This window comes from Zophobas morio, unplaced genomic scaffold (genome assembly GCF_036711695.1).
Source record: "Zophobas morio isolate AGI-343-1 ecotype UQ-CSIRO unplaced genomic scaffold, CSIRO_AGI_Zmor_V1 ptg000011l, whole genome shotgun sequence".
NCBI lineage: Eukaryota > Metazoa > Arthropoda > Insecta > Coleoptera > Tenebrionidae > Zophobas > Zophobas morio.
In genome coordinates, this window is record NW_026972116.1 from 5,908,484 (window position 1) to 5,929,097 (window position 20,614).

At 30.0% G+C, this 20,614-nt stretch overlaps 2 protein-coding genes and 1 long non-coding RNA gene across 4 annotated transcripts in view; 2 read left to right on the forward strand and 1 right to left on the reverse strand.

Moving 5' to 3' along the window:
- Positions 1 to 20,614, reverse strand: part of LOC135126715 (protein timeless homolog) — a 130,008-nt gene that overhangs the window by 4,685 nt on the left and 104,709 nt on the right. Inside the window, exon 18 of the mRNA XM_064052818.1 lies at positions 15,149 to 15,336. Coding sequence (XP_063908888.1) covers positions 15,149 to 15,336 — 188 coding nt within the window. The remainder of the gene's footprint in view (positions 1 to 15,148; positions 15,337 to 20,614) is intronic.
- Positions 12,015 to 13,943, forward strand: LOC135126720 (uncharacterized). 2 transcript variants are annotated; one of them, XR_010280123.1, is made up of 4 exons: positions 12,016 to 12,634; positions 12,685 to 12,823; positions 12,875 to 13,312; positions 13,363 to 13,943. It is a non-coding gene; the product is annotated as an uncharacterized LOC135126720 (long non-coding RNA). The 2 variants fall into 2 exon arrangements; XR_010280122.1 differs by having other exon boundaries at positions 12,015 to 12,634; positions 12,685 to 13,312.
- Positions 18,771 to 20,314, forward strand: LOC135126717 (uncharacterized). Its single transcript, XM_064052820.1, has 2 exons — positions 18,771 to 19,533; positions 19,589 to 20,314. Exons 1-2 carry the CDS (start codon positions 18,870 to 18,872, stop codon positions 20,011 to 20,013), a joined length of 1,089 nt encoding a protein of 362 aa, XP_063908890.1. The 5' UTR covers positions 18,771 to 18,869; the 3' UTR covers positions 20,014 to 20,314.

Sequence of the window (20,614 nt, forward strand, 5' to 3'; positions counted from 1 at the left end):
TGCTATTAATGAGCCAATTATTTTGATATGTTTGTTTCCATATTAGCGTGGGTATAAATTTGGGTTAGGTAGAGTTCTGCAATCAACCAATTATTTATTTTTATTTATACTACTTTTGGTGATACCAGTTTCAGGGTTCATACCCTTCCTCAGCCACCTCGTCAGTAAACCTATAACACTTTAAAAAAGTCAATATTTGGTTAAATTTTTAGACTTATTAGTGTTAATATTATCAGGAATTTGATCTGCCGTTTTTTGAGCCTAAAATACTTGATTGTTGACCATTATTCTTGCTATACCACACGAAAATAGTATAAATAAAAATAAATAATTGGCAGAGTGTTGAACTATCTAACCTAAAATTATTTTCATCTTTTGTAGACTTTGGCCTCACAGAATCGTAGAAAACAACTTTCAAACTTACAACCCAAGCTAAAATTAACTTAATAGCAGTTATTTTAATAACAAATAAGAGAAATAAACCTACAAGAAAAAGTCATAATTGTGTTATTAATTATGAAGTAACTATTAAAAAAAATCTAAAGATTGTGATGCCAAAAGTTACTTTAAATCAAATAATGGCTTTCATCCATAGAAACTTTTGGCCTCATAATTACATGACGAATAACTTTCGGACTCATGTGCTAACATACATTAAAGTACAAGGTACATGAATAAATCTAAAATCGGAAACCCAAAATTTGGTCAAATCGAGGCAGTAAAATTCATGTGAATCAATATTCGGTGCTATATATTCAGGCACACCCCCAAGTGTAAATATTCAGATTTTTTCCATAATACGAAACATTTTGTATGAAGTTAAGACAAAATTAGACTATGAATGGAAGAAGAATCTGTAGACGCATTCATAAAAATATTTTTTTATTCAAAGTTAAAGTGATAATTTAAATTTTTTAAGTACTTGCTACTTAGACAAATATAAAATACGAGAGTTCGAAAGTTGCTATAAATGAGCTAATTATTTTGATATGTGTGTTTCCATATTTGCGTGGGTATAAAGTTGGGTTAGGTAGTTCTGCAATCAACCAATTATTTATTTTTATTTATACTATTTTGGTGATACCAGTTTCAGGGTTCATCCCCTTTTTCAGCCACCTCGTCAGTAGACTTATAACACATTAAAAATGTCAATATTTGGTTAGATTTTTAGACTTATTAGTGTTAATATTATCTGGAAATTGATGTGCCGTTTTTTGATCCTAAAATACTTGATTTTTGACCATTATTCTTGCTATACCACACGAAAATAGTATAAATAAAAATAAATAATTGGCTGAATGTTGAACTATCTAACCTAAAATTATTTTCATCTTTTGTAGACTTTGGCCTCACAGAATCGTAGAGAACAACATTCAAACTTACAACCCAAGCTAAAATTAACTTAATCGCAGTTATTTTAATAACAAATAAGAGAAATAAACCTACAAGAAAAAGTCATAATTGTGTTATTAATTATGAAGTAACTATTAAAAAAATCTAAAGATTGTGATGCCAAAAGTTACTTTAAATCAAATAATGGCTTTCATCCATAGAAACTTTTGGCCTCATAATTACATGACGAATAACTTTCGGACTCATGTGCTAACATACATTAAAGTACAAGGTACATGAATAAATCTAAAATCGGAAACCCAAAATTTGGTCAAATCGAGGCAGTAAAATTCATGTGAATCAATATTCGGTGCTATATATTCAGGCACACCCCCAAGTGTAAAGATTCAGATTTTTTCCATAAAACCAAACATTTTGTATGAAGTTAAAACAAAATTACGACTGTGAATGGTAGAAGTATCTGTAGACGCATTCATAAAAATATTTTTTATTCAAAGTTAAAGAGATAATTTAAATTTTTTTAAATACTTGCTACTTAGCCAAATATAAAGGACGACAGGTCCAAAGTTGCTATAAATGAGCTAATTATTTTGACATGTTTGTTTCCATATTAGCGTGGGTATAAAGTTGGGTTAGGTAGTTCTGCAATCAACCAATTATTTATTTTTATTTATACTATTTTGGTGATACCAGTTTCAGGGTTCATCCCCTTCCTCAGCCACCTCGTCAGTAAACCTATAACACTTTAAAAAAGTCAATATTTGGTTAAATTTTTAGACTTATTAGTGTTAATATTATCAGGAATTTGATCTGCCGTTTTTTGAGCCTAAAATACTTGATTGTTGACCATTATTCTTGCTATACCACACGAAAATAGTATAAATAAAAATAAATAATTGGCAGAGTGTTGAACTATCTAACCTAAAATTATTTTCATCTTTTGTAGACTTTGGCCTCACAGAATCGTAGAAAACAACTTTCAAACTTACAACCCAAGCTAAAATTAACTTAATAGCAGTTATTTTAATAACAAATAAGAGAAATAAACCTACAAGAAAAAGTCATAATTGTGTTATTAATTATGAAGTAACTATTAAAAAAAATCTAAAGATTGTGATGCCAAAAGTTACTTTAAATCAAATAATGGCTTTCATCCATAGAAACTTTTGGCCTCATAATTACATGACGAATAACTTTCGGACTCATGTGCTAACATACATTAAAGTACAAGGTACATGAATAAATCTAAAATCGGAAACCCAAAATTTGGTCAAATCGAGGTAGTAAAATTCATGTGAATCAATTTTCGGTGCTATATATTCAGGCACACCCCCAAGTGTAAATATTCAGATTTTTTCCATAATACGAAACATTTTGTATGAAGTTAAGACAAAATTAGACTATGAATGGTAGAAGAATCTGTAGACGCATTCATAAAAATATTTTTTTATTCAAAGTTAAAGTGATAATTTAAATTTTTTAAGTACTTGCTACTTAGACAAATATAAAATACGAGAGTTCGAAAGTTGCTATAAATGAGCTAATTATTTTGATATGTGTGTTTCCATATTAGCGTGGGTATAAAGTTGGGTTAGGTAGTTCTGCAATCAACCAATTATTTATTTTTATTTATACTATTTTGGTGATGCCAGTTTCAGGGTTCATCCCCTTTTTCAGCCACCTCGTCAGTAGACTTATAACACATTAAAAATGTCAATATTTGGTTAGATTTTTAGACTTATTAGTGTTAATATTATCTGGAAATTGATGTGCCGTTTTTTGATCCTAAAATACTTGATTTTTGACCATTATTCTTGCTATACCACACGAAAATAGTATAAATAAAAATAAATAATTGGCTGAAGGTTGAACTATCTAACCTAAAATTATTTTCATCTTTTGTAGACTTTGGCCTCACAGAATCGTAGAGAACAACATTCAAACTTACAACCCAAGCTAAAATTAACTTAATCGCAGTTATTTTAATAACAAATAAGAGAAATAAACCTACAAGAAAAAGTCATAATTGTGTTATTAATTATGAAGTAACTATTAAAAAAATCTAAAGATTGTGATGCCAAAAGTTACTTTAAATCAAATAATGGCTTTCATCCATAGAAACTTTTGGCCTCATAATTACATGACGAATAACTTTCGGACTCATGTGCTAACATACATTAAAGTACAAGGTACATGAATAAATCTAAAATCGGAAACCCAAAATTTGGTCAAATCGAGGCAGTAAAATTCATGTGAATCAATATTCGGTGCTATATATTCAGGCACACCCCCAAGTGTAAAGATTCAGATTTTTTCCATAAACCAAATATTTTGTATGAAGTTAAAACAAAATTACGACTGTGAATGGTAGAAGTATCTGTAGACGCATTCATAAAAATATTTTTTATTCAAAGTTAAAGAGATAATTTAAATTTTTTTAAATACTTGCTACTTAGCCAAATATAAAGGACGACAGGTCCAAAGTTGCTATAAATGAGCTAATTATTTTGACATGTTTGTTTCCATATTAGCGTGGGTATAAATTTGGGTTAGGTAGAGTTCTGCAATCAACCAATTATTTATTTTTATTTATACTACTTTTGGTGATACCAGTTTCAGGGTTCATACCCTTCCTCAGCCACCTCGTCAGTAAACCTATAACACTTTAAAAAAGTCAATATTTGGTTAAATTTTTAGACTTATTAGTGTTAATATTATCAGGAATTTGATCTGCCGTTTTTTGAGCCTAAAATACTTGATTGTTGACCATTATTCTTGCTATACCACATATAAATAGTATAAATAAAAATAAATAATTGGCAGAGTGTTGAACTATCTAACCTAAAATTATTTTCATCTTTTGTAGACTTTGGCCTCACAGACTCGTAGAAAACAACTTTCAAACTTACAACCCAAGCTGAAATTAATTTAACAGCAGTTATTTTAATAACAAATAAGAGAAATAAACCTACGAGAAAAAGTCATAATTGTATTATTAATTGTGAAGTAACTATTAAAAAAATCTAAAGATTATGATGCCAAAAGTTACTTTAAATCAAATAATGGCTTTCATCCATAGAAACTTTTGGCCTCATAATTACATGACGAATAACTTTCGGACTCATGTGCTAACATACATTAAAGTACAAGGTACATGAATAAATCTAAAATCGGAAACCCAAAATTTGGTCAAATCGAGGTAGTAAAATTCATGTGAATCAATATTCGGTGCTATATATTCAGGCACACCCCCAAGTGTAAATATTCAGATTTTTTCCATAATACGAAACATTTTGTATGAAGTTAAAACAAAATTAGACTGTGAATGGTAGAAGTATCTGTAGACGCATTCATAAAAATATTTTTTATTCAAAGTTAAAGTGATAATTTAAATTTTTTAAATACTTGCTACTTAGCCAAATATAAAGGACGACAGGTCCAAAGTTGCTATAAATGAGCTAATTATTTTGATATGTTTGTTTCCATATTAGCGTGGGTATAAATTTGGGTTAGGTAGTTCAGCAATCAAACAATTATTTATTTTTATTTATACAATTTTGGTGATACCAGTTTCAGGGTTCAGCCTCTTCCTCAGCCACCTCGTCAGTAAACCTATGACACTTTAAAAAAGTCAATATTTGGTTAAATTTTTAGACTTATTAGTGTTAATATTATCAGGAATTTGATCTGCCCTTTTTTGAGCCTAAAATAGTTGATTGTTGACCATTATTCTTGCTATACCACACGAAAATAGTATAAATAAAAATAAATAATTGGCAGAGTGTTGAACTATCTAACCTAAAATTATTTTCATCTTGTGTAGACTTTGGCCTCACAGAATCGTAGAAAACAACTTTCAAACTTACAACCCAAGCTAAAATTAACTTAATAGCAGTTATTTTAATAACAAATAAGAGAAATAAACCTACAAGAAAAAGTCATAATTGTGTTATTAATTATGAAGTAACTATTAAAAAAATCTAAAGATTGTGATGCCAAAAGTTACTTTAAATCAAATAATGGCTTTCATCCATTGAAACTTTTGGCCTCATAATTACATGACGAATAACTTTCGGACTCATGTGCTAACATACATTAAAGTACAAGGTACATGAATAAATCTAAAATCGGAAACCCAAAATTTGGTCAAATCGAGGCAGTAAAATTCATGTGAATCAATATTCGGTGCTATATATTCAGGCACACCCTCAAGTGTTAATATTCAGATTTTTTCCATAATACGAAACATTTTGTATGAAGTTAAAACAAAATTAGACTGTGAATGGTAGAAGTATCTGTAGACGCATTCATAAAAATATTTTTTATTCAAAGATAAAGTGATAATTTACATTTTTTAAATACTTGCTACTTAGCCAAATATAAAGAACGACAGGTCCAAAGTTGCTATTAATGAGCCAATTATTTTGATATGTTTGTTTCCATATTAGCGTGGGTATAAAGTTGGGTTAGGTAGTTCTGCAATCAACCAATTATTTATTTTTATTTATACTATTTTGGTGATACCAGTTTCAGGGTTCATCCCCTTCCTCAGCCACCTCGTCAGTAAACCTATAACACTTTAAAAAAGTCAATATTTGGTTAAATTTTTAGACTTATTAGTGTTAATATTATCAGGAATTTGACCTGCCGTTTTTTGAGCCTAAAATACTTGATTGTTGACCATTATTCTTGCTATACCACACGAAAATAGTATAAATAAAAATAAATAATTGGCAGAGTGTTGAACTATCTAACCTAAAATTATTTTCATCTTTTGTAGACTTTGGCCTCACAGAATCGTAGAAAACAACTTTCAAACTTACAACCCAAGCTAAAATTAACTTAATAGCAGTTATTTTAATAACAAATAAGAGAAATAAACCTACAAGAAAAAGTCATAATTGTGTTATTAATTATGAAGTAACTATTAAAAAAAATCTAAAGATTGTGATGCCAAAAGTTACTTTAAATCAAATAATGGCTTTCATCCATAGAAACTTTTGGCCTCATAATTACATGACGAATAACTTTCGGACTCATGTGCTAACATACATTAAAGTACAAGGTACATGAATAAATCTAAAATCGGAAACCCAAAATTTGGTCAAATCGAGGCAGTAAAATTCATGTGAATCAATATTCGGTGCTATATATTCAGGCACACCCCCAAGTGTAAAGATTCAGATTTTTTCCATAAAACCAAACATTTTGTATGAAGTTAAAACAAAATTACGACTGTGAATGGTAGAAGTATCTGTAGACGCATTCATAAAAATATTTTTTATTCAAAGTTAAAGAGATAATTTAAATTTTTTTAAATACTTGCTACTTAGCCAAATATAAAGGACGACAGGTCCAAAGTTGCTATAAATGAGCTAATTATTTTGACATGTTTGTTTCCATATTAGCGTGGGTATAAATTTGGGTTAGGTAGAGTTCTGCAATCAACCAATTATTTATTTTTATTTATACTACTTTTGGTGATACCAGTTTCAGGGTTCATACCCTTCCTCAGCCACCTCGTCAGTAAACCTATAACACTTTAAAAAATTCAATATTTGGTTAAATTTTTAGACTTATTAGTGTTAATATTATCAGGAATTTGATCTGCCCTTTTTTGAGCCTAAAATAGTTGATTGTTGACCATTATTCTTGCTATACCACACGAAAATAGTATAAATAAAAATAAATAATTGGCAGAGTGTTGAACTATCTAACCTAAAATTATTTTCATCTTTTGTAGACTTTGGCCTCACAGACTCGTAGAAAACAACTTTCAAACTTACAACCCAAGCTGAAATTAATTTAACAGCAGTTATTTTAATAACAAATAAGAGAAATAAACCTACGAGAAAAAGTCATAATTGTATTATTAATTGTGAAGTAACTATTAAAAAAATCTAAAGATTATGATGCCAAAAGTTACTTTAAATCAAATAATGGCTTTCATCCATAGAAACTTTTGGCCTCATAATTACATGACGAATAACTTTCGGACTCATGTGCTAACATACATTAAAGTGCAAGGTACATGAATAAATCTAAAATCGGAAACCCCAAATTTGGTCAAATCGAGGTAGTAAAATTCATGTGAATCAATATTCGGTGCTATATATTCAGGCACACCCCCAAATGTAAATATTCAGATTTTTTCCATAATACGAAACATTTTGTATGAAGTTAAGACAAAATTAGACTATGAATGGTAGAAGAATCTGTAGACGCATTCATAAAAATATTTTTTTATTCAAAGTTAAAGTGATAATTTAAATTTTTTAAGTACTTGCTACTTAGACAAATATAAAATACGAGAGTTCGAAAGTTGCTATAAATGAGCTAATTATTTTGATATGTGTGTTTCCATATTAGCGTGGGTATAAAGTTGGGTTAGGTAGTTCTGCAATCAACCAATTATTTATTTTTATTTATACTATTTTGGTGATGCCAGTTTCAGGGTTCATCCCCTTTTTCAGCCACCTCGTCAGTAGACTTATAACACATTAAAAATGTCAATATTTGGTTAGATTTTTAGACTTATTAGTGTTAATATTATCTGGAAATTGATGTGCCGTTTTTTGATCCTAAAATACTTGATTTTTGACCATTATTCTTGCTATACCACACGAAAATAGTATAAATAAAAATAAATAATTGGCTGAAGGTTGAACTATCTAACCTAAAATTATTTTCATCTTTTGTAGACTTTGGCCTCACAGAATCGTAGAGAACAACATTCAAACTTACAACCCAAGCTAAAATTAACTTAATCGCAGTTATTTTAATAACAAATAAGAGAAATAAACCTACAAGAAAAAGTCATAATTGTGTTATTAATTATGAAGTAACTATTAAAAAAATCTAAAGATTGTGATGCCAAAAGTTACTTTAAATCAAATAATGGCTTTCATCCATAGAAACTTTTGGCCTCATAATTTCGGACTCATGTGCTAACATATCTTAAAGTACTAGGAACATGATTAAATCTAAAATCGGAAACCCAAAATTTGGTCAAATCGAGGCAGTAAAATTCATGTGAATCAATATTCTGTGCTATATATTCAGGCACACCCCCAAGTGTAAAGATTCAGATTTTTTCCATAATACGAAACATTTTGTATGAAGTTAAAACAAAATTAGACTGTGAATGGTAGAAGTATCTGTAGACGCATTCATAAAAATATTTTTTATTCAAAGTTAAAGTGATAATTTACATTTTTTAAATACTTGCTACTTAGCCAAATATAAAGGACGACAGGTCCAAAGTTGCTATTAATGAGCCAATTATTTTGATATGTGTGTTTCCATATTAGCGTGGGTATAAAGTTGGGTTATGTAGTTCTGCAATCAACCAATTATTTATTTTTATTTATACTATTTTGGTGATAGCAGTTTCAGGGTTCATCCCCTTTCTCAGCCACCTCGTCAGTAAACTTATAACACTTTAAAAAAGTCAATATTTGGTTAGATTTTTAGACTTATTAGTGTTAATATTATCTGGAAAATGATGTGCCGTTTTTTGATCCTAAAATACTTGATTTTTGACCATTATTCTTGCTATACCACACGAAAATAGTATAAATAAAAATAAATAATTGGCTGAATGTTGAACTATCTAACCGAAAATTATTTTCATCTTTTGTAGACTTTGGCCTCACAGAATCGTAGAGAACAACTTCCAAACTTACAACCCAAGCTAAAATTAACTTAATAGCAGTTATTTTAATGACAAATAAGAGAAATAAACCTACAAGAAAAAGTCATAATTGTGTTATTAATTGTGAAGTAACTATTAAAAAAATCTAATGATTGTGATGCCAAAAGTTACTTTAAATCAAATAATGGCATTCATCCATAGAAACTTTTGGCCTCATAATTAAATGACGAATAACTTTCGGACTCATGTGCTAACATACAGTAAAGTACAAGGTACATGAATAAATCTAAAATCGGAGACCCAAAATTTGGACAAATCGAGGCAGTAAAATTCATGTGAATCAATATTCGGTGCTATATAATCAGGCACACCCCCAAGTGTAAAGATTCAGATTTTTTCAATAATACGAAACATTTTGTATGAAGTTAAGACAAAATTAGACTGTGAATGGTAGAAGTATCTGTAGACTCATTCATAAAAATATTTTTTTATTCAAAGTTAAAGTGATAATTTAAATTTTTTAAGTAGTATAAATAAAAACAAATAATTGGCTGAATGTTTAACCATCTAACCTAAAATTACTTTCTTCTTTTGTAGACTTTGGCCTCACAGAATCGTAGAAAACAACTTTCAAACTTACAACCCAAGCTAAAATTAACTTAATAGTAGTTATTTTAATAACAGATAAGAGAAATAAACCTAAAAGAAAAAGTCATAATTGTGTTATTAATTGTGAAGTAACTATTAAAAAAATCTAAAGATTGTGATGCCAAAAGTTACTTTAAATCAAATAATGGCTTTCATCCATAGAAACTTTTGGCCTCATAATTTCGGACTCATGTGCTAACATATCTTAAAGTACTAGGAACATGATTAAATCTAAAATCGGAAACCCAAAATTTGGTCAAATCGAGGCAGTAAAATTCATGTGAGGCAATATTCGGTGCTATATATTCAGGCACACCCCCAAGTGTAAAGATTCAGATTTTTTCCATAAGACGAAACATTTTCTATGAGGTTAAGACAAATATTGGTGGATTGAGAAATAAATCTAAGAAATAAATTCATAATGATGTTGTTAAGTGTAAAATACCTATGAAAAAAGATCTAAAGACTGTGATGCCAAAAGTTACTTTAAGTCAAATAATAGTTTTCATCCATAGCAACATTTAGCCTCATAATTGCATGTTAGGTAACTTTCGGACTCGTGCGCTTCGTATATGTGAAAACAGGTAATTAACCCATCATTCCGGGCACAATTTTGTTTTTGGAACGAAGTACTAGATTAATAAATTTAAAATTGGAAACCCGAAATTTCAACACAACCCGGTGAAATTCATGAGGTGTATTATTTCACGATATGGATTCGTAAAATTTAAGGCACAATCTCAACATTCAAATTGTAATTGATAGACTCCGGCTTTATCTAGTTAAGTAATTTTATCTTTGTTGTTCAGTAACTGATTTCTGGTTGAATTAATTTTTATAAATGAAATATTAACATTTTTATTTACTCTGTTTAGTATGTTTTTAATTTTGTAAGATAATGTTTCAATAAAATCCAGAAAATAATATCTACCTATGTCTTCCTTAGTATCATGGTCCGTTTTGAACAACGAGCAACATTGTTTTTTTTTTAATTTTGTATCTTATTTTGTCAATTAGATTGTGGATTAATTTTACTTTAAAGTCATTATTTATTGCAATTTGTTTTATGGACTGAAGTTCTTTATTATAGTTTTCATGGTTTAGATTAGAATTGAACAATATTTCAATTAAAGATGCAAAAGTTGATATTTTATGAATCCATAGGTGGTTGGAAGAATTGCAAATAATGTTGTCTGTGTATGTTTTATTGGCCCAATATCTTACAAAATTAAAAACATTCTTGGAGAAATATTAAACACGAGAGGCCAAAAGTTGCTATAAACGAAGTCATTCTTTTCATCTTTAGTACACTTTGACCCCATATGGATTCATACAAAACAACTTTCAGGCTCACAGTCCAAGGGGACATTAAATTAGTAACCCTTGTTTTAAGAATACCAAATCGTCTTTCAAATATCGGCGGATTGAGAAATTAATAAATCAAAGGGACAGATTTATAATTATGTTGTTTACTGTGGAGTATCTACGAAAAAAATCCAAAGACTGTGATTCCAAAAGTTAATCTAAATCAAATAATAGTTTTTATCCATAGCAACATTTGGGTTCATAATTACTGCTCCATTAAAATATTAAACTGGTTTTTCAAATTTCGCTTGTTTCTTGGATAAAATAATATAAAATACGAGAGGCCAAAAATTGCTACAAATGTAATTAATGATTATAAAAGAGTATAAGTAATTATTTTCATCTTTAGTACACTTTTGTCACACAAATTCATACAAAACAACTTTCAGGTTCACAACTCAAGCTAAAGTTAAATTAATTGTCGTTGTTTTAAGATTATCAAATTGTGATTCAAATACCGGAAGAAAGAAAAACAAATCTAAGAAACAATTTCATGGTGATACTATTAACTGTAAAGTACCCATGAAAAAAATCTAAAGAATGCGATATCAAAAGTTACTTTATATCAAATAATACATTTCATGCATAGTAACATTTGATCTTATAATTACATGTTTCGGAATAATGAGCTTCATATCTATCATTTCAAGTACAATTTTTGTTTTTGGAAATGAAATTCCAAGTGATTAGAAAATAAAACAGAAGCTCAAAAATGTATGGAAACGATGCATGACGTTCCAAGATATTAATTCCTAACATTTAAAGCACACCCTTAAGCAAATATCCAGATTGGCTCCATAAGTAGAAAAATAATTTAAGAGATTAACAAAAACTTGTACTGCTAATTGTAGAAGTGCCTGTACACACAACCATAAAAGTAAATTTCTTACTCCAACTTAAACTGGTATTTTAAAATTGACATGTACGCCTTTCTTGGAGAAATATAAAAAGAGAGGTTAAAAGCTGCTAAAAAATAGTAATGTTTCTTTTCTCGAAATCGCGCAGTAATGTGCTTTTTCTATGTTCAAAAATCGGCACAGAAATTAAATGCGGTGTTGTCATATTAGTATTATCTACCTCCACAATTACATTTTACAAGGTTATAAATTGTTTTTCGGTTTAGCAGTAATTCTATACTCTTTGATAACCCTTTTTATTAGTTATTAGAAACACATCCGGTTTATTAATTTTATAAATATAATTTATTAACTAAATTTGCGCGTAATCTCGCAACGTCGCAACCTTGCATGGCAACAGCGGATTTCTTGAAGTGCAGCGACATTCTATGGCAGCGAACAATGTGTATCCACATAACCTGTAATAAGTTTTTGTTCGGTGCAGAAACAACCATGGAAAACATTATATGGAGAATATCTCATTTTGCATACGAGTATTTCGCTGAAAAAGAAAATTCTGTGAAATCAACATTTTGGGCTACATAGTCGTTGTTAAAGTCAACTCTGTTAATATAAAACAGCATAGATATAATCTAAGTACACCAAGTTCTCAAGCAAAAAATATAGGTTATGTTTCCCAGAAATCAAATATATTTACAAGAGAAAACTTACGAAAATTTTTAACAGAGGCCCGTGATTAATGTACCTAATGTCAAAGGTAATCTCAAAGAAGGTCAATCACATTGTCTATAAAACATAATGTTTTAGGTATATTTTTTATTCGAAGTTGTAGGAGTATGCGGAAAGGAAGAATTTGAACAATTTTCTTGTATCTACATAACCTATAATAAGCTTTTATTATTATTACAGAACAGATTATTAGCTTACATGCCCATTTTAAATGAAAGTATGAAGCATACCTCTTATTTTTCGGCACTTTTAATATTTTTGCTTGCAGAAAGATCTGCAGCAATTGCAAAATAGAGATGGATAGCAATAATAACAAGCAGTTTACATGCATTCGACCGAACTTGCAAAAACTGGCAGATAATATATCAAATTTATTACCTAAAAACTCAGCCACAGTTTATGAAAAGCGGTATGAATTTTTTTTTTTTTGCGCAGAAACAACCATGCAAAATATATGGAGAACACCTCATTGCATACGAGTATTTCGCTGAAAAAGCAAATTCTGTGAAATCTTTAACACTTTGGGCTGCATAGTCGTAGTTAAAGTCAACTCTGTTAATAAAAAACAGCATAGATATATCTAAGTACACCAAGTTTTCAAGCAAAAAATATAGGTTACATTGCCAAGAAATCAAATATATTTACAAGAGAAGACTTACCAAAATTTTTAACAGAAGCCCGTGATTAAATGTACATGATGTTAAAGGTGATCTCAAACAAGGTCAATCACATTGTCTATAAATCATTATGTTTTAGGTTTATTTTTTATTAGAAGTTGTAGGAGCATGTGGAATGGATAAATTGAAAAATAATGACGGCATTCAAGACAAAAACGATACGCTAATAATTAAAATTCCAACGTCTAAAACTGGCAAAGCACGAGAATTTACAAATATGTGTAAAAATATTTATCCAATTGAAATATAGTAAAAATACCTAATTTTAAGACCGCACCATACACCAGACAAATCATTATTTATACATTACATTTGGATAGTGAATGCAGCAGCTGCTGCATTGTACAAATATACCTGCAAACACACTGTAACAAATTATGCAGACACCTCTTTTGACTAAAAGATATATATTTAACTTTATCCATACGTTGTCAACTTTGTTAATAATTGCAATCTCTAACTTCATAAGAAATATGAATAATCTACTTTGGTGTTTTATAGTAGTATTAAATGTTCATAGAATATAATTGCACTTACTACGAAGTAAGCTTTCCTAGTGTTAAGTTGTTTTCTTTTCTCTTTGATTATCTTAATTTCTTCAGCCTCTATGTGGCTGTTTTAATTCCAAAAAATTGTTTCTGAATAAACTGATTCATACCACTTTTTCTTTCTTTTACTCGGAAACAGTTTAAACTATAACTCCAAATATTTACCTACTTTACAACGTGTCAAGCATTCGGTTGTTGTAAATGATGCAACCATAAATACAAATTTGAACACTGATATGACAGGTTTGAGGCTAGGATGTGGTTTTCATATACTCCCATTACTTGTTGCCTAAATCTGGCGCGAGGCCAAAAGTTATTATTGACGTATATATATATATATATTTCGCTACAAATAAAGAAATGGAATTGCACAAAGGATTTCACATGCCAAAAGTTTTATCAACAAATTTCTTAACTATGATTTTTTGGTACATTAAAAAATAACTTTATATATAACTATTCACATAAAGACACATACAGTAATACAATTCCATATAACTGAAGAAAACAAAACAGTAATGAGAGTTAAAAGAAAACAAATGAAGGTAAAGAAAAAACAAAAAGTACCTAGTGTGAAAGGAACTACAAATCAGTAGATAAGATTTACAGAAGGGAGAAAAAGAGAGGAGACAACTCATAAGGAGAGAAATAAAAACGACAAATAAAAATGTTTGTCTCAAGGAGAAAGATTTGATAGTTGATATAAATTAATATATAGTTTTAAGCGAATTTGAAATTTTGAACAGGAATGAAGAGATACATCATAGTTACAATTTTATCATTTTCATGATGATCTAAATGTACATTTAAAATAGTAGGGTAGTTTCGAGGTTACTTATTAATAAATTTATCACTTGTAGAACAATAAACACAAATTGCAAATGATCAGTTTTGAAACGTGGAGAAAACATGAAATTAGTTATACGTAAAAGTGACTCAATATCAAATTATCTTCTTAGCTAGCGCTCATGGTGTAGATAGAAATTCATATAAACTGAAAGACTTCAGCACACTTAGAAACAATATACAGAACTCCACAATGTTAGTTAGTTTCCGTTACGATTACCGACAGTAAACTGTAACTATATTGGAAGAGTGCATAATGCTGTCGAAAAAAGACGATTTTCTATTAAAATTTTTCCCATGAATATTAAACAATCGATATTAAAGCTACAACAAAGATATAAAACTGATAAACTGGCAAGTTTTTGCAGAAATCGATACGAACTTCCAAAAGTTGCACGACTTTTCTCACAGATGGCGATATGAATTCATGAACGAACACACTTTAAGATATGTATTGCACATTTCAAGTACCTGCTCGTCAAAAGGTTCCACAATTCCCAGGGCTTTCAAAGTTTCTTGAAAATCTGCATTTTCCATAGCGTTGACTGCATAATCCATTATAGGGACTAATGGAATGCCTTCACAACTATCATCGTCTTCAAAATCTTCAATAGCATCAGCAAGACTCTCCTTAAGCCACTCGACTGCCTCTTCGAGTCCTGTAAGAAAAAATATTTCGATGGATAAAACATTATCATATCATAAAATAGTTGAAAAGTGTTTTATATGAAAGATGTGTCAGAGTGAATAGTTTAATACTAATCATATAAATAAAATGTATTTTCTAAGGGAAAATTGGAAGCAGTTTTAACAATAACGATATGTACAAAACTGACATGTGTAAAGACCTATAATTGTTTAATAGTAATTCTTCATAGATCAATTGCGTGAATTTCTGATTAAAAAAATATATTTAAAATAACCGAGCCATAGTATTGAAACAATGTTGGTTCATTTAAAATTAATTGGTTATTATGCTCGACGAGTCCTGAAGATTTTAGATGAGCTGAAAAAAAAAATCGCCGTACAAAAAAATGAATGAAATAACTTGAAAAAAGAAAATAAAAGAGCAAGATTTGGGATAAGAAAAGCAGAGGTATGATGAGAACGACAAGGTGGCAAGCTTAAGGTTTTAAATTATTTCACGTCTACGGACTTTTTTTTTTAAGTTTACACTTCTTTCCTTTCAATATTAAGCATCTTCATTCAGTTAAGAGAAACCTTTTATTCACGTTTAGAAAATTCACATGTTTCGTTCATAACTTATTTCTTTTTTTCTTATTCTAATGTCATTCTGAAAAGGTTGTTTGTCAAACGAAACAATTATTCAACAAATTAATTGCAAATTAAATTATTACAGTAAAAGTAATCACATGGTTTAAAACAGATATTGTGCCAAATGCACGTGCTTTGGCATGGCAGCCTGGATAAAATATTGTTCGATTCTGTGGAAACCCGTTGTACTGTAGAAAGCATTCGCACGATTTTAAATACAAAAATCAAGTATATAGTGCTTTTAAAATCTGAATTAATCCACATAGCCTCGAGATACACAAATGTCTACGATAATATTTTTATATTTTAATTCTATACCCTACAGTCTAAACAAACTGAAACTGATCGTTAATCATTACTAAAAAAACAATAATTGTCATTCGTAAAGATACAAATTTCTGAAATTTTTATTAATTTCTATAGTTGTTTTTCTAATGTTGGCACACCTAATTCTTCTGTATAACAAAATGGCTTTAATAAAAAACTTTAACTGATTTTCTACGTATTTTTAAAATATGTATAGAATAATTTTATCTACATTCTGTTTATCTATTTATCTATTAAGGTGAAATGAAGAATTTCTTGTGTTCCATACAAGTAATTAGGTATGATTTTTTCCTAGATTACAAGTGTAGTTGATAATATAATCTTTCTTAACATTATGATCGTAAATTAATGAAATCTTTAGACAAAATTTTCTGAGAATACGCAAATAAACAAATATAACTATGACCGTAAGACTTTTTGCTAGCTAATACGTACTTCTCTCGGATGTTGTTATGATCGTTAACTACGAAAGAGATAATCTGTGAGGTTTGTTCTTTTTGTTTTATAATTTATTTAAGATTGTCGAACATCTCCTTAGTCAGGTTTATGATATTCTAAGAACCAGCGATTTCAGTGTTACACGAATATGTGGAAAAAGTGACACTGGCTTCACTTTACAGACATTACAAAATGCAGACCAAAATTGCATATACGATCGTCTAAGGGATTGTAAAGACGGGAATAAAGGTTATGCAGCACTGAAAATTTCAGAGCCTGGGATGAAGTCAAGAGACAAATATAAATAAAGTAAGCGGTGTTGTAGGAAACTACATACTTGAACACCATCGCATTACTTGCTCGTAGATAACTCTACAAAAACTCGTTAAAAAAATTTCCACAACGCCGTTAACAAAAAGTAGTAATTATGAAATAAAAACAGTAAACATATGCGGCGGGAATCCAAGTTCCACGGGTGCGCGATCCGCATAAGCGCGGATAATATAAAATATATTTAACGCAGATAACCAACGGACAAATGTACTCTCAGTAACATGCTTAACCTCGAGTGTTTATGTTTATACTTCGAAAGAATTTGACTATTAGCATGTTGAGGTAACAAACATCAGCGGTGGCATGCCTTTGTGTTAAAAGAAAATAAAGTTTGATTGATTTTGTCTCCTTAAAAGAGAGAATAAGATTTGATATTTCGAGCACCAAGAATATGATTATGATGTTTTTGAATGAGAATCAGGTATATTTTAAAGGGTCATATGTAAAAACGAAACTGCAGAAGGTTGTAGCAAGAAACCGTTATTATCAATTTGGTGGAGCAACATACTGCATTAAGGTTATTTCATGTAATTGTTCATTCCAGTTCATGAATTAAAATCTTACATTCAAGGAAACAATCCAAGAAGTGGGAAAGAAGTAGTTCTAACTAAAAAAATAACAGTGCCGAGAAAAACAAGGAAAAAACGTCGAATGATTTAAGTTAAACCTTTCATCACTAATGTGAAAGGTATTAAAGATTTTTATTCATTTTTCTAGAAATTGCAATCACCTATTGCATTTTTTCCCTAATTCTGTTAATTTTCTTACTTTATATCATTACGCCTTTAGACCAAACACTTCGTTATGTCGACTGTCTGGTTATTTTAGGATCTTTATAATTACATATCTCCATGATTATCATATGCAGAGAATGCGATTTAAAATTTTCACCTAGCAAGCTACAGACTATATTTTAAAGTTATTGTTCTGAAAATAAATTAGCAGCCTTTGTTGTTGAGCTGAGAACTTTTAAACTTTAGGGCTGTGTTATAAAGTAAATTACTTAAAGGAACTATCATGTTTATAGCATCGATATTTTAAGCAAATGTTAAGGTAAACATTCTTCACTACTATTGTTATTAAAGTTATTATCTCTCAGGTAATTCATTTAAAGTTTAAGTTTCTTAAGAAAATTTATTTAACAAACTTTAATAAGAGCATATAAGTCTGCTATCAAACTAAACGACTCAGTATTAAATACTGTTTTCAACTGATTTAATTCTCACGATCAGTCAGTCGTATAACCTTCCACTGCATTCACCATACCAATAATATCGAGCGAGCAATATAATTTGTAATTGAGTTACATTTGAAATAACATTTGAACAAGGTACGTGTGTCTTACCAAATTCTGACGATTAATGATGTCTACAGTTCCGCCGTTTAGCTACAATAATGGGTTATGGAAATTTTATTAAAATTAATGCTAAAAATTTTAAATTGTACTGAGTCGTTCAGTTTTGCAATTCTGCAGTTTTTAAAATTCATCCCGATTTTTTACATGATTTGAATATGTATTCGGCTGTGGTATTTGCAGTAAGACCTTGACCGATATTGGATGTAACTTGAACCACTGTTCAACTGTTCGTTACGTTTGAGGTTAAGTTGATTGTGTTTTCCAAGTGTTTTCGAACTGAATTGTGTCTTTTTCTGAATTCTTTAAGTAACTGAAGGGCCGTAACGAACGGTTTTTTTTCTTTTGTTGTGTTTTGTAGTGAAAATCCTCTTAAAAAAAACAGTTCTTTTCAGAACTAACTTGTTTTCATTTTGGGCCGTTTTTTGGCTTAAATTTTCAACAAATTCAAGAACTTGATGAAAAATGGCTTTTACATTGGAACATAAGACTTTTATGATTGAGTCTTACTTTCGAAATGGTCAAAAAATCGACGGACAATGGCAATATTCAATTCCTGACACGTGGACTGAATTTAGAGAGCAATTTCCAAACAATATTGTGGATTATGCTAATTTTTGCAATGCTTTAAAGCGTAGTGTGGGACAGTTCAGAGAAACTGGGTCTTTGCAAAGAAAACCAGGAACTGGCAAAACAAAAAACAAGAGAACTCCTGAAAATATTGAAAATGTTCGAGAAATCATGGACGAAGTCCCAACAACGTCTGTTCGTCATTTGCAACAACAAGTGGACTTGTCATATGGCACTTGCCGAACAATATTGAAAAAAGACTTGGGATTATTTGCATATCGATTACAATGTGTGCAAGAATTACATCACAGGGATTTTCCAATCAGACGTGAATACTGTGAGTGGTTTTTGAACACATTTGATGATGAACTGCTAGAGAAGACATTTTTTACGGATGAAGCTTGGTTCCACTTGAGTGGTTATGTTAATTCCCAAAATATGCGAATGTGGAGCCAAGAGAAACCACCTTTTTATGTTGAGGCCCCACTTCATGCACAAAAAATTAGTGTTTGGGCTGCAATTAGCCGAAGACGCATCATAGGCCCATTCTTTTTTAATGGTAAGAAAATGAAAACTAAAGTTTTAACTTTCTTCCTCAACTTATCATTTTTTAGGCAATTTAACAGCCATTCGATATCTGGAAGAAATTTTGAGGCCATTCATAAGAGAACTCCATGATGATGAATTAGCTTTTGGTTTTTTCCAACAAGACGGTGCCACAGCACATACTGCTCAAATAACAATAGCGACATTACGAGAGTTTTTTGACCAAAGAGTCATAAGTCGAAATACTGAACACATCTGGCCTCCAAGATCATGTGATCTTACACCTGCTGATTTTTTTCTCTGGCCGCATTTAAAGAACACAATTTATTGTACTCCTGTTAATGATTTGGAAGATTTAAGGAACAGAATAACCCAAAAAATCAACGAAATAAACAACAATGAGGTTATGTTGAACAATGTCATTGATGCAGTTCGAAGAAGAGCTTTGCTGTGTTTGCAAGAAAATGGGGAACATTTTCAGCATTTATTGTGAATGGGGACTTTATAAAGTGTTTAATGCTCTAATGGAAATTAATTGTGAATTTAAGTGTTTTTTTTTTTATTAAAAAGTAAATGATGAAAATTCAAAATTTTGGTTTGTTTTTGGGTGAAAAATGTGTTTGCACAAGTCGATTTACCTCATTAAAGTGAAAACAAACCATCATCGATTTAAAAGTCGATTCCTTTACTGTGGTCAGACTTTATGGAATTATATTCACCGAATTCGCCCCCACATTTCAGGATACGTTCAAAACAAAGAAGATGAGTCTTACTAAATAAAAAATCTGAAGATTTAAATGGTTAATCATTCATTAATTCATTATTTAAATTCCGTTCTGAGTCCACGCCATTTTTTTCTTTCGATCTGTCAATTTAATTATGAAGTTATGAACTATGTGGATCAATCATCGACGTGACCTTTCCGAAACAAATGAAAATCAAGAAATGACTCGATTACAAATTATATTGCTCGCTCGATACAAATGCCATGTTTAAATTGCTCGTTGTGTTTTGTTCCTCGTACAATTACGCGTGCAATACCATATTCTTATATCAGCTTCCAGTCTTATATTATATAGAACATATTAAAGGAT